Raw genomic sequence first — 13,144 nt, 5'->3', positions numbered from 1 at the left:
GAAGAAGCCGAAGCTGTGAGGGATCAACGCAACGACCGAGTAGAATATTCGATTAGTTATCAAACGTATCAATAAAATCGCCCAATATTGCAATCTTGTGGGAGTTTATACATTGCGACCGGAGCGTCTTTCCTCGGGAGTCGGCCTGTGGTGTTGTGTCGCATGAGGGTTGCCGACGCACGTCCTGCGATGGAGTCGATGGAGTCGATGGAGTCGGTGTCCCGGTCCACCGCCGACGGGGACCGCCCCGACGCGTCGGCCGACCCCGCCGCGGAGGTCGGGCAAGCGGACATATTCGACGACCTGGCGGCGCTGCCCGTCGAGGAGTGCGAGAGACGACCCACGTGTTTACGATGTCGGTATGTGGAATAACAACGCACTTAACCTCCTCCTCCGACCGCTGTACAAGCGGACCCATCAAGCTGATGGGTCATAACACTTTCCCGACTTTCCTCCCGCCGCAGTCGCCCCCAGAAGGTGTGTCTGTGTCCGTTTCTGCCGGTGCATCCCCTGGAGGTGTCCACATGTCTCTACATTGTGCAGCACCCGGCAGAGGTGAGCTCTTTTTCTGTTATTCTAGGGTTTCCTATATTTATAGGTCATATTTATTGGTGATCATTAGGCTTATTCTATGTTTGTCAAATATCATATTATTCATTGTTCATTTTGGTTTATTTTTGTTCTGGATTATTTTTTTTTATTGTTTATGGTGAGGTTAGTGTAAAAAAAAAAAAGCTTCCTATTTCATAGTAAATGCTTTGAGTTAATCCTTAAGCTTTACTGTGTATCGACCTTTTCCCAGGTAGTCCTCAGGTTTATTGCATATTTCCATTTTCTTTTTTTCTCTTTATATTCTTACTATATTATTACGATTTCTTGTTTTTATGTGAGCTGCTCTGGCAATGCAATTTCCCTCCGTGGATCCAAAAAGTATCTACGTTCTATAATCATTAATAAATCATATAAAATCAAAGCTTTGTAGTATTGTAATAACTTTGTAATAACTTAGACTTAAGACAAAGTAGACACTGTAACAATCTAGTAGTAACATTGTAATAATTAAAAATAACAGAGCCAATGTAATCCATACTGTATGACATGTATAATTATTTATTTGATCGTATAGAATATCCCATCTATATTTGTATACCCACAGCCAGCACTACCACTTAGCCCTTACCATATATATTTAATTTATCTTGTGCATAGAATACATTTTGTATATTTCCTATATTTATGTATATTTAGATTTTAATTCTTGCTTGTTTCACAATGTGAAGCTTTTTTATGCTGATTGTCCTTCCCGTGACAAATTCCTTGTCAATTAAAATGTACTTGGCCGACTAAACCGATTCCGATTTAAAATGTGTCTTTCAGGAGAGTCGAGTACTTCGCACGGTCCCTCTCCTCGCCGCGTGCTTGCCGCCGGGAAAATGCAACGTCTTAGTGGGAAGGAGATTCAACGACGAGAGGTGCGAGCTGTGTTTCTCTTTATTGAGAGGGGGGGGGGGGGGGGGGAATCCTGTGCTGTTCAAGCACATTTTGTCAGCGAAACCGGTCATGGTTGGTCTTCAGTTCCGTCCTCTCTCCCCGCACTAAGGCACCCGGATCTGGCCGCAGTGTGTCGGGACAGTCGGACCCTCATCATGTACCCGGGCCCCAACGCCCAGAACCTGGAGGAGCTTGTGCAGAGCCTGGAAGAACAACCACACCCAGAAGCAGACACCGCCAGAGGTTACAACATCATCATAATAGACGGCACCTGGAGCCAGGCTAAAGACATGTTTCTCAAAAACAGCCTGCTCCACCTTCCCAAACAGGTGTGTGGAACTGTGTCGCTGTTATTGCCACGTTTAATGGATAAATTATTTCAAGAGTGTTATCATTTCTGTGCAAGGGCTGGGCTGATATATCGATACAATATATCGCCCATATGCGATATGACACGAGATATCGTCCGGGATTTTTATTATCGGAATATTGAAGTATAGTTAAATCTTGTTTTTAAGGCTGCGTTACAGTAAAGTAATGCAATTTTCAAGTTGTTCTAATCAATGCCTCTGCTTTCTTAGTTAGAATATCCACATTACTAATCATTGTTTTGCAAGTAATTCCTGTGTGTAAATATCTCATAAAAGCACCGGTAGTCATCCGAGAAATATTGTTAAATTATGGTTGTTGAGGTATTCGTCCAAAAATATTGTGATATTATATTTTGTCAATTTTGGCTGGCCCTAGAATGGACAAACTACGTTTCGGTGTAGACTCATTCTGCTATCATGAGAATGGATTAGAGTCAATGTAAAGTTCAATTCAAGGCTTCATCAACGGAATAAGAGAGATTTTCATTTTGAAAGATTCACTTGTGTATATTTTCAAACATGGAAGAAAACCCTGTCTTTGCATCTTTATTTTAATCAGTCTGTTTTCATAAAAGTGCTTGTGACATCTCACATCTGGCTTTGACTTACAACTGAACATTATTCATTATTTATTTATTTATTTGGTTGTTTGTTTATTTATTTTTTATAAGCACTTATCAGTCCCACAACCGGGAAATTAGCAATTTCTCTGTATTTACCCATCCTAGTATCTGACGTATCTAGGAGCAGTAGGCTGCAATGTAGAGGTGCCTGGGGAGCAGTTAGGAAACTTGAGTTTATTGTGATGAACACAGAGCTGCTGTTCCGGGTGGAGCGCAGCCTTGCAATTTTGATCTTGCAACACAAGAGCAAGTTTTTACAATATTTATTTATCCATCTATTTAACGTGGAATTTCAAACATTTTCACAGCACACCTGACAAGCTCTCAAGGCAAACGTGGTTGCAAAATACAGTCATAGGAGGGGGAAAAAAAACGACTTTATGTAAAATAAAATGTAAACGCAGTCATCTAATCTTTTTTTTTTTTTTTTTTTGCTACCAGGTACAACTGAGCAGGACTCTGTACAGTCAGTACGTGATCCGCACGCAGCCCACCAACATGTGTCTGTCGACCTTGGAGTGCGCAGCGGTCACCCTGTCCATCCTGGAGCGGAACGACGACATCCAGGAGGTGACTTCCTCAATGATATTACACAAATACAGTGAGGCAGGCATAAAAACGTAGTGCAATTTTGCGATTGTTTAGGGTTCTTACCATGTCTTTGAGGTACGTGAAGTGCTTTGATTTCACCCTCAGAAATGTGGAATACCCTGAAAGTGGTGAAGTGCTTGAAAAGGGGAAAAAAAAAGTGATGATTGAAAACCTGTGATATTCCCCCTGGTTTCGTTATTTATATCACAACGTGATAAAAAAAACATTCCAGAATCACTCATAGGACTTTGGATATGCCAGGGAAATGTCAATTAAATCCGGTTGAAAATAGACGAGACTATGATTATATTATGTAATATTTTAGTTAATAAAGATAACATTGAAAATGGATTGTTTTTGTTTTGCATGAAGTCCCCGAAAATGAAGAAATGGTGATTTTAAAAAAGGTCCTTGAAAGTCCTTGAATTGATTCCGTGCCACCGATCCCCAGGTTCTGCTGCGGCCCCTGAGAGCGCTCTGCTCCTTCCAGCTGCAGCACGGCGCCCAGATCCATCACAGCAAGGAGCACCTGCTGAGGAACGGGATGTACGACAAACCCATGCCCAAGAACAAGCGGAAGATCAAGAGGATGGAGAAACTCATCACGGAAGAAAACATTTGTCCGAGATGAGAGTCCAGCTAAAAGAAACAAAAAGCGAAAAAGCAAAATAGGACTCGTGTAATGCCTGGTGTCCCGCGTCCAAGGTTCAATTCCAATGACACGTCATGGTGACTGTTTGTACACTGAACAAGGAGATGTACTTTAAAAAGGATGGATACACATTTTGGGTTTGATGGTTTTATAAATTCACTGAAAACATTTTTATTCAACTTTTGTTCATCCTAAATCTACCAAAGTCTTACAGTAAGTTATTCCTGAAACATGGTGCTTTCGGAAAGTTGTTTCCAAAGGTCTTTCTTCTCTTAAACTTCAAGGCAGTTTCTTAGTTTGTTTCTTTTTTTTTTTTTTTTTTTTTGTCACTTAAATCAATTTCTGTGAGAAATAAAATCCATATAATAATGTACCTGTATGTTTTAAAATCTTTGACAGTCTTTAAACTCGTCTGTTTTCTAGCTTTTGTCTCGTTTTGCTTCTGGTCTCTTTTTATCACAGCTACCACAACAACACCATAACCATTATATTATCAATACACTTTTTTTTTTCACACACTCTTATAGCCATTAACAGAATAAAATATATACAGTATTACTTAATTTTTGCTTTAGGATTGCTTTTTGGGTCATTTATATTAGGCATAACACTTCCAGACATTCAAATGATTCTACATTTAGTATGGTGCGCCACTATTTGTTTAATGCACTGGGTTTTAAAGGAATGTTTCATAATTGAGAGTAGCCTGTTTTATTGTTTCTTTTTTGTACTTTTTAATCCATTTTTATGAATTGCAGGGATTTTGCATTTTTAATTGTACAGAAGCTGTCACACTGTTCAAAAGCGTTGGAAAGCTTCTCCATGCAGTATTTGAAGAAGGAGTTGTACTAAGAATTATTACAGCTATATCTTAGACTAAGTTTAGATATGCAAAAATACAGTGGTGGAAAGTAGTATTTATGTACAATTTTCAAATATCTGCAAGTTTTAAAGCTCATGTACTTAACAGTGTAATCTGCTCTTAGACTTTGGACTTAGTCCAACACATTTCAAAGCAACAAATATGTATACTATTGGCTCTACTACATATTGAACACAGTCCTGTTTGTCTCGTTTGTGAAGATGTATTTATAAGAGACTTATATTTTGAAATGACACTACCCAAGGCCGTTTCTAGCTTTTTGGGGGCCCTGTTTTGTAAAAAAAAGGTGAGAGGGGATCCCCCCCAACAAAAAAAAACAGGCCATTTCACAGAATAAGAATGTACTTGGCTAAAAAAAAGAGTCTGGTCATTCAAAAAAAACAAAAAACAAAAAGAAAGGCTGGAATGGCAGCTTGGGGGATGCTTGGATGGCCTCGGGGGCCTGTGTAATCGCATAGTCCGCATATAGGAAGAACCGGCAATGACACCACCCGTACTATATTTTTTGTCAATTTCATTGACAAAAAAAGAGTGCATATCCTGATTATAATTTAATTACAATCAGGACATGCATGAGCATCATCTGAAGGGAAGGGTAAAGGAGCATTTAATGCCATAGACTAGGACACTGGATTAAGAGTCAGCTGGCGCGGCACTACAGCTCCCATGATTCACAGCGCTAAAGAGGCGGGGTTTTCTGCTCACGCGGTTTTCTGGCTAGCCAATAGGGGGCGTCGTTACAGACGCAGTGCAGCTGTCGGGATGTAAGGTGCAATGGCGACGGTCGAGAGCGAGAGGAGGTTCGTACTCCACGGCTGAACGTGACCATACAGAAGCTCCCCACGTCGGTACCGTGGAAACCGGTGTGACAGACTTCAGTTGTCCAGGCACGTTTAATTCAACTTGCAAAACGCAGCTCAGTACTACTTAGGCATTACGTGGCAAAGGTTCATTTTTGGCACTTTAAAGCTCTGGACGCTATTCTCGCGCGACTTGGGCGCCATGTCTCGCCATCATAACAAACTGTTTGTAACTTTAAGGGCGAACTCCATTGAACGGGCATTTGTTTGTCTTCTTTGCCCTTTTCAGTCGCACCTACACTGATAAAGGTGTGTGAATGGATGGTGAAGTGGCAGCGGGCACTCTGTCCAGGGGGGTGCCCTCCACGCCTGCTCCCGCTCAGCCTAGCCTGGCAGCCAGGCAGAGAGAGGGCAGGAAGACCACCCCGGCCTTCCTCTCCAACCTGGGCAAGGCCACTCTGCGGGGGATCCGCAAATGTCCCCAGTGCGGGGTCTACAACGGCACCCGCGGCCTGAGCTGCAAGAACAAGGCCTGCGGGGTCGTCCTCCGGGACGGCTCGGTGGGGGGCCGAAACCCCAAAAGGAGTACGATCGAGGTGGTGAAAGTGGTGATAGACGGTGGAGAGCCAGGGGACGGCACAGCAGAAGAGGAGAACGGGGGAGGAGGAGGAGGAGGAGTGTCGGTGGGTGCCTCGGGCGGGGGAGTGCAGGTGTTCTCCGTGTGCCAGCGAGGCCGGGGCGCCACGGCTACGCAATTGGGGTTTGTGGAACTGGTTCCAACGGACACCGCCATCGCCACCGGAGACGGCGCCACCCTGCTGACCAGGATCAACCTGGGCCGCTGCTTCCTGCCTTGTTGCCGGCAGAAGAGCAACCCAAGCCAGTCCGCCGCCGACACTTCTAAGCAGGGGTCCCCGGCCGAGAGCCTGTGCATCCACATCAAGCAGGCTATGGAGTGTCAGAGCCACGCCACTCCTCTGACCCTGAAGAGCTCCACCTTGGAGGGTCTTCAGGCCCCCGTTCAGGCCCGAGAAGAGCTGTGGAGGCTGGCCACCGAGTCCCCGGGGCCCCTGGTGCAGCGTGTTTCTATGGACACGCTGGTGGTGAAGTGCCACTCAGACTCCAGCCATCCCCTGGGCCTGCTGCATCTCACGGTAGGCGGCGCTGCCCCGGCAGAGACATCCAAGGCCGAGGAGATGGCCGGAGAGGGCCGTCCGCCCAGACAGGCTAGTTTTCATTGTGCCTGCCAGGTCAGCGCCAGAAGAGGTAAACCTGGTGTCGACACGCCTCGTCTGCCGGGGGTGAAGGGATTTCCAGGCTCCAGACCCTCGGAACCCTGCCTTCACTTCTACGCGTGTGTGTGTGCCTTTGCTAGCGACGATCAGTTGGCCTCGGATTTTGCCGCGTTCATCAACTACAGTCCCAGTGGTATAAACACCCAAGAATGCTGCTTTCATCCAGTTTTAACATCTACTAAATGCATTGTGCGGTTCAACGCGGCAAGCTGTTTATATGGTGTTATTTTTTTTATCTGGTTGTGTGCCGCAGGTGTGCTGCCAAATTCTGAAAGTAGAAACATTTGTGCCCTGGAGAAGCCCCTACACCAGCAGCCGCCACCAATCAATTCTCATCATAAACCAAAAAGACTTCGCTTGGATGAACCTCCAGATGGTACATCGTTTATGCAATAACAAACATATATATACAGCATACATCATATAGTACATTTTGGAGGCTCTTTATCAAAGCGAGATGACTCTTTAAAGCATGATTGTCTTGATTGCCATTCCCCGTGTATGTAGCTCTTGTACTTTTCAAACGTATCCTTCATTTCCCACCTGTTCTGCTAGCCCACTCGCTGGTCTCTTCCGCCGGGCCAGGGAAAGAGGGGGTCTCACCCTTGAGTCCCAAGAAAGTTGCTCAGAGGAAAGGTAATTTTGCCAGCTGAAAACGCCAGCTGCTGTGCCTCCCCTAACCTCCATCTGTCCTTAGCGCTCTGCCTGTTATAGAGCTTTCCTTAAAGAGCCTCTTAGACATCTGGCTCTATTTTTATTATTTACCTTTTCTAATCCTGCGGCATTAATCCTGATCCACTGGGTCATTTGTACTGTATAATGAATGTGAGTATGCAACCTTGCTTGATCTTCTAATCTGTGTGTGCATCTCCCAGGGAGTTCCCAGTTTGTGGACGAGCATGCGGTGACCATGGGCTTCCATCAGTGGCTTGCCAGTGTCACAGAGAAAATTCACCAGACCATGCACTACCAGTTTAACGGTAATCTCCAATACAAGCCATTAAGTGGAGGGGAAAAAAAAAAAATTCATTTGGTGAAAACATTCTTAACACAGGGTCCACAGGTAACACAGGTATAGTCCTAGTTAATTGGAGTAGACTAGTTAATTGTTAGTTTTCTGTAATACCAAATGAATTTCATTGTCTTCCTAGACACTTAATTACATACACTTACTTTAGCTTAAGTAAATTCTATTTAAATCCAAGTTTAGTGTTTGAATCAGTAAAATGAATAACTATGGTAATTACTTAGTTACTTTAGTTGCTGTTTGCTTAAAAGCAAACAACAGAGAATTCCTTCACTAAGGAAAACAACATTGAAGAGTTAAACCATTGTAGATGACACAGCATTGTTAGGTGTATTGTTTGTTTAGTCGGCTAGGACAATTCCTCAAGTTGTGTATGGCTATTTTAAGAAGGTTGTGATGTTAATGTTGCGGATGTTGTTTTTTTCCCATTAGGGAAGCCAGAACCTCTTGTCTACCAAATCCCTCAAGAGTTCTTCAATGCCCTTCAGCACCGTCTGTCATTGGGCAGCAAGAAAAGAAGATTGCCCAACATCACAACAGGTTTGACAGCATCAATTCTAATTGGAAGCATTTTCTTTTATGTTATTTGAATGCAAATAATGTTTTTGTTATATCTACAGCCAGTATTGCTTCAAAACCAAATGTATTTCCTCCGAAAATTCAGCAATACAAAAAAACATAATTATGTGAAGAGAAGAGAAAACATTGAGGTCATTTCCTGAAGCACTCCTCTTTCTGAACACGATCCCCAGCGTTTGTGAGAAAAGACGGTCTCCCGCTGGGTTCATTCTCCAAATACACGTGGCATATCACCAACCTGATGCAGGTGAAACGCGTCTTTGACACGCCACAGGTAAGCCCCCCTTCCTCGATTCTCCACAAAAATCGCAAATTAGCAGCTGTATTATGAACCTCTTGTTGTCACCTTATTTCCTTTCATGGTGTTTCATCCGGTCCCCTAGTTGCCACTGGAGGTGACTCAGAGTTTTGTGAAGAACATCGACGGCTCCTACTCCACTTTCCACTGGCCTGAACCTTCCCCCGAATCGGAGCAGCCAGGTGTGGGATACAAGACGGAGAGGCCCCAGGTCATACGACCAATGGAGCTACGCACCTTCCTCAAAGTTGGTGGGTTGGTGTCTAACGGTGAAGGAGTGGTTGTCCTATGAAAAAAGATTTTATACACTTATCACAAAAAAAACCCATAAACAGATAAACATAAGCAGAGATGTTGGATAGAAGAGTATAGCCCAACAGGTGGATGGACCCAAGTGAGGTGGAGGGAGTGCAGCAACACAGCAAACAAACAAGCAGGCAGCAAAGCAGGGAGAGCTGGATGGATAGCCTGCTTAAGTAGGCTGGCCCATCAAGGGGCTTTCACATAGGATGTGGCGGGCGTTGCGCTCGCCGATTGGTGTCGTGCAGATGCAGAGCTGGGGCTTTGACATAGGATGCACAGTACAGCGCGCATCAGCTCCTGCGGGGCGGTGGGGAGGGGGGGTGTTGTTATATCTCATATCTTCTGAAATAAATTATCGATTGGTATGAAATTTTGACTGCTGTCATTACTTCTGCAACAGGAATAGTGTTTAAGTTATTATTTTAGCTTTGTTTGGCCAGTAAGTTATATTAGATACATTTGTTATATTTATATATCATATTATAATATTGCTACAGTAAAACCATCATCACATGAAATGTCGTCACGCAACCATATCTTACTTTAATGACAGTGACACAGGGTATAGTCATGATCATATCTCGTAGGTAATATTTATTGGCCACTGGTCATATATCTCTCATCTCCACTGCATTTAAACACCCCTGGTTTGCCCATTTAGTAGGAAACATGTTTCCAACTTGGCCCAAAGTTCAACCTGGTTGCCTGCACTTTGCTCGGCGCAGATCCTGCACGATGCAACTAATGCAGAACGATGGAGTTCAGAGCACAGCGCTCACCACATCCTATGTGAAAGGAGCTTAAGGGCGTGGAGGCATGTCTGGCCGTCAAGTTGTCTGACAGAACTACTAGCTGCGCCAGCTACGCATCATAATTTTCTATGGCGACACATTCTTTCTCTATATCCACTAGGATCGTGCACAGAAGATCTGAAGGAGGTCACTCCGTTTGTTATCGAGTGGATCCCGGACGTTCTCCCTCGCTCCCGAGTGGGAGAGCTGAGGATCAGCTTCGAGTTTGGCCATCAGCAGAGCGGTCAACCTTCTGAACACTGCGATGGAGATGGCCAGAGAAGTGGTGGGACAGAAAGGACCAGCCGTAGCAAGTCTTCAGTGGACCACAATCCAATACACACACCAAGGCTAGAAATCCTCCAGGTGGTGGTTTAGCCCAAAAAAATGGTTAACGGACTCCCACATTGACAGTCCATTCAGGATGAAATTTTTATTTCAATTGTGCACCGGAGTTGCCTTCAAAGCACAGTTATAGTGCATGTTGTCGTTGTTCTACTACACACTAGACTAATGACTTATACATAGTGAATTGCTATTTGAATTGCATTGCCTGAGATAGTTGAAAGGATATACAGTATATAAACATCCAAAAATGGTTCTTTACTATTTGGCTATTTTACAATTTTAGGGCCTTTTCTTTTGTTAAGAAGTCATATTGGTCAGCAGAAAGCTCACTGGCCTCCAGAATTCCTGCTTTGCTGTGTTTTTACGATCCTAAAACAACATTTCCTCTACACAAGTATGGTTCACAAAAGATAAGAAAAGATATTTTTGGGCATGCATATACACAGGAAATATTCATCAATTTGATGAAAGAATTGTAATTGGACATAAAGTTACATAGGCATATTTCCTCTGCTGTTTGCTATGACTAATGATCTTAAATGCAGTATTGTTGTAATAAATACACACTTTGTTCTGCAATATATCTTGAAGAGATTTGTCATCAATGCACATGTTAAGCATGTGTAATGATTGGTTACCATTTTCAACCTGTTAAATATAGTGTGGCCAAAGTTGGCCTTTTGGCTGAAATATCTGTAAATAATAATAATAAGAAAAATAATATAAATAAGCGTTTAATGTTAGTGTTAATGTTGCTGTTCCATTTACATAAAATGTGAGGCAATATTTTTTTCTCCCCGATATATTAAAATCTTTGGCAAAAGTTTATTATAAAGTTTAAGTTATCTCTGTTTCACAACCTAGCAACTGTTTCTTTTCAGTCTAATATCCACCACCAGATGGAGGCATTAACTTGATGCTGCTTTGAAAGGGGGTGGCCGGGCACAGGCCAGCAAGCAAAGGTAGAACTAACAGTGAAAAAAAACCACATTTTAAATGTACGGTCAGTCTTGGTGAAGTTCAAGATAGTCCGTGACTACTTGTCTTATGTTACTATGTAAGAAAATAAACAATTTATCACAAAATTCAGTGTTTGACAATAACATTTTAAGTTCAGATGCTGATTTCTTGTCCTGATTACTTTTTTTCTGGTGTATACAAGTCAGTAATTACCCAGTCCCATTTTTCTGTTTGGAAATGTGCATCAAATATGCCGTTTATAATGTGTCTAAAAAAAAAAATTACATCGACTGGCAGAAATAGATTGTACTTTTAGTGTCTGCATAAGGAGTGTGGGCGTATTAGAACATCTCCAGCCTCCCCAGTCCCTCTCCTCCTCACACCCCCCAGGACATCGGTGTCAACACAACCTCCGCCAGCGAAGAGGCCATAATGCCAGCTTTCAGACGCAGATGTCTGTTTCTGGAGTGTGTCAATCACAGAGCGGCGAAAGAGGCGTCGTTCCCACTCTTCGGAAAAAGGAAAGTACCACACTCTAAAACATAGTCGTCCATTTTGCCGTTGCAGTTCTAGCTTGTTGTTGAATGAGAGTAAAAAATGGTTGAATGGTGAAACAGTTCATAAAGCCCCATGTCAAGCAGAATGCAACAAATAGCCCTTCCCTCACTGACTGATGGATAAGAAGCCAGACTGCAGCCATGAGTACATATATCTCTGCATATGTCAACAGCAGTACATGTATGCCGAGCTGACAGCTCTCTCTTCAGCTTGTCATTCTATATGACAGTTCATACACAAAGCACATAGACTTCATAACAGTGAAACTGATGAATTCATCAACATTTATTGCATAGAATGAGCACCTATTGAGCAATTTGGATTTGTCGTCATAAATATATATCGAATGGGCGCAACCAGTCTCAGAGGTTTTCCTTATGCTATGCGGAAACTACTCCAATGAAGATAAACCTTGTGGTCCGTCCGCCTAACTGGTGGTGGAGGCGGGGCGGGCTGACAGGACACGTCAACGTGGGGATGGCGACTGATGACAAACACAACAGAAAAACATACTCTTAGCGAGACTCTTAGGACAGACCGGACGGACCAGACAAAGTGAGTGGTGGAAGAGATCAGACATCACGACTGAGGAGCCCGATACGCGGCTTACGCACTGACCTCTGAACCCTGCCTGTCAATCAGTATGTTAGTCGGACAAATCCAAGCCCATCCCTAGTATAGGCGATCCTTCAACTCAAAATCACACCACTTTGACTTGATCCGCCACGATGCATATTGAAATATAGGGGAGGGTGAACTTACAATGAATAAATCTGAATACATTTGTGGAGGCAGTATAATTGCTCTGTTCTTCCCTGTATCAACTGTTGTTGCATATTTGTCTATACAATGTAATTTGCTTTCAAATCATTTTACAGATGCACTGCATCATAGAACTATTACCATCCTCGTTTCGCTGTAAACTTATTGCGGTTGCCATCGCTCGCTCCGTCTGCATCGGTCTCTGTCTTCATCCCGACCTTCCAGTGATCAGTGGGCTTGAATGGACTCATCACCCCGTTTTCCTTCAGCGCCGAGCCGTCGCCAGAGGAAACATGGAGCAATTATAGTCATAAATAATAATGGAGGAGAGGCGTCTGGCACAATGACTGATGGGCTACCCCTTTCACAGCTCATTTGAAAAGGCGTTGTGTGGCCATCAGCATCTTCACTAATGTAATGCTCAGTAAATGAGCCTTTCACAGAATATTGTACAAATTCATGGGTAGATCAGCGCCATGGGGACGGGTCCCCGATGAATCACAAGCAAAAACACATGACCTGTATGGCAGCTCCTGACACGTTGGGTTGGAGAGAGAGAAATAATGAAGTAAATATTTGATAAAATAACTTTTCTTCAAAGGCCAATTTTATCAACACATGTTGGCCCTCAATCTATACACAGTCAGTCATGTCTACTTACTTTAATGTACATAGATTAGAGTTTCAGACAAATTGCAAAGTCCAAGTCTGTCCATCAATATCGATTTACCGTGGAGGGAGGGATTGATTTTGTCTGTGTGGTTAGGTGACAACCCCAACCAACCCCAACCATCTCCACAGTCCAACAGATA

At 43.4% G+C, this 13,144-nt stretch overlaps 2 protein-coding genes across 2 annotated transcripts; both read left to right on the top strand.

The window, feature by feature from the left end:
* On the top strand, positions 1-4,150 carry dtwd2 (DTW domain containing 2). The gene is made up of 6 exons (XM_080017961.1): positions 1-359; positions 465-555; positions 1,378-1,472; positions 1,601-1,820; positions 2,927-3,055; positions 3,528-4,150. The coding sequence occupies exons 1-6, from the start codon at positions 163-165 to the stop codon at positions 3,705-3,707; spliced, it is 912 nt and encodes a 303-aa protein (XP_079874087.1). The 5' UTR covers positions 1-162; the 3' UTR covers positions 3,708-4,150.
* Positions 4,151-5,726: 1,576 nt separating this feature from the next.
* cUnh2orf42 (chromosome Un C2orf42 homolog) lies at positions 5,727-11,033 on the top strand. The gene is made up of 8 exons (XM_080017487.1): positions 5,727-6,839; positions 6,960-7,082; positions 7,262-7,342; positions 7,582-7,686; positions 8,166-8,273; positions 8,486-8,586; positions 8,696-8,861; positions 9,826-11,033. Exons 1-8 carry the CDS (start codon positions 5,729-5,731, stop codon positions 10,080-10,082), a joined length of 2,052 nt encoding a protein of 683 aa, XP_079873613.1. The 5' UTR covers positions 5,727-5,728; the 3' UTR covers positions 10,083-11,033.
* Positions 11,034-13,144: the final 2,111 nt, after the last annotated feature.

This window comes from Zeus faber, assembly GCF_960531495.2.
Source record: "Zeus faber genome assembly, chromosome: 17".
NCBI lineage: Eukaryota > Metazoa > Chordata > Actinopteri > Zeiformes > Zeidae > Zeus > Zeus faber.
The sequence above is the reverse complement of the archived record's forward strand: the minus strand, read 5'-3'. Positions and strand labels throughout refer to the sequence as shown.

Excerpts from the sequence above, each read along its gene's own strand:
- cUnh2orf42 (XM_080017487.1), top strand. The coding sequence starts at position 5,729 with ATGGATGGTGAAGTGGCAGCGGGCACTCTGTCCAGGGGGGTGCCCTCC. Across the intron at positions 7,083-7,261 it reads CTTGGATGAACCTCCAGATG|CCCACTCGCTGGTCTCTTCC; the intron begins GTACATCGTTTA and ends CTGTTCTGCTAG. Across the intron at positions 7,687-8,165 it reads CATGCACTACCAGTTTAACG|GGAAGCCAGAACCTCTTGTC; the intron begins GTAATCTCCAAT and ends TTTTCCCATTAG.
- dtwd2 (XM_080017961.1), top strand. The coding sequence starts at position 163 with ATGAGGGTTGCCGACGCACGTCCTGCGATGGAGTCGATGGAGTCGATG. Across the intron at positions 556-1,377 it reads TTGTGCAGCACCCGGCAGAG|GAGAGTCGAGTACTTCGCAC; the intron begins GTGAGCTCTTTT and ends TGTGTCTTTCAG. Across the intron at positions 1,473-1,600 it reads AGGAGATTCAACGACGAGAG|GCACCCGGATCTGGCCGCAG; the intron begins GTGCGAGCTGTG and ends CCCCGCACTAAG.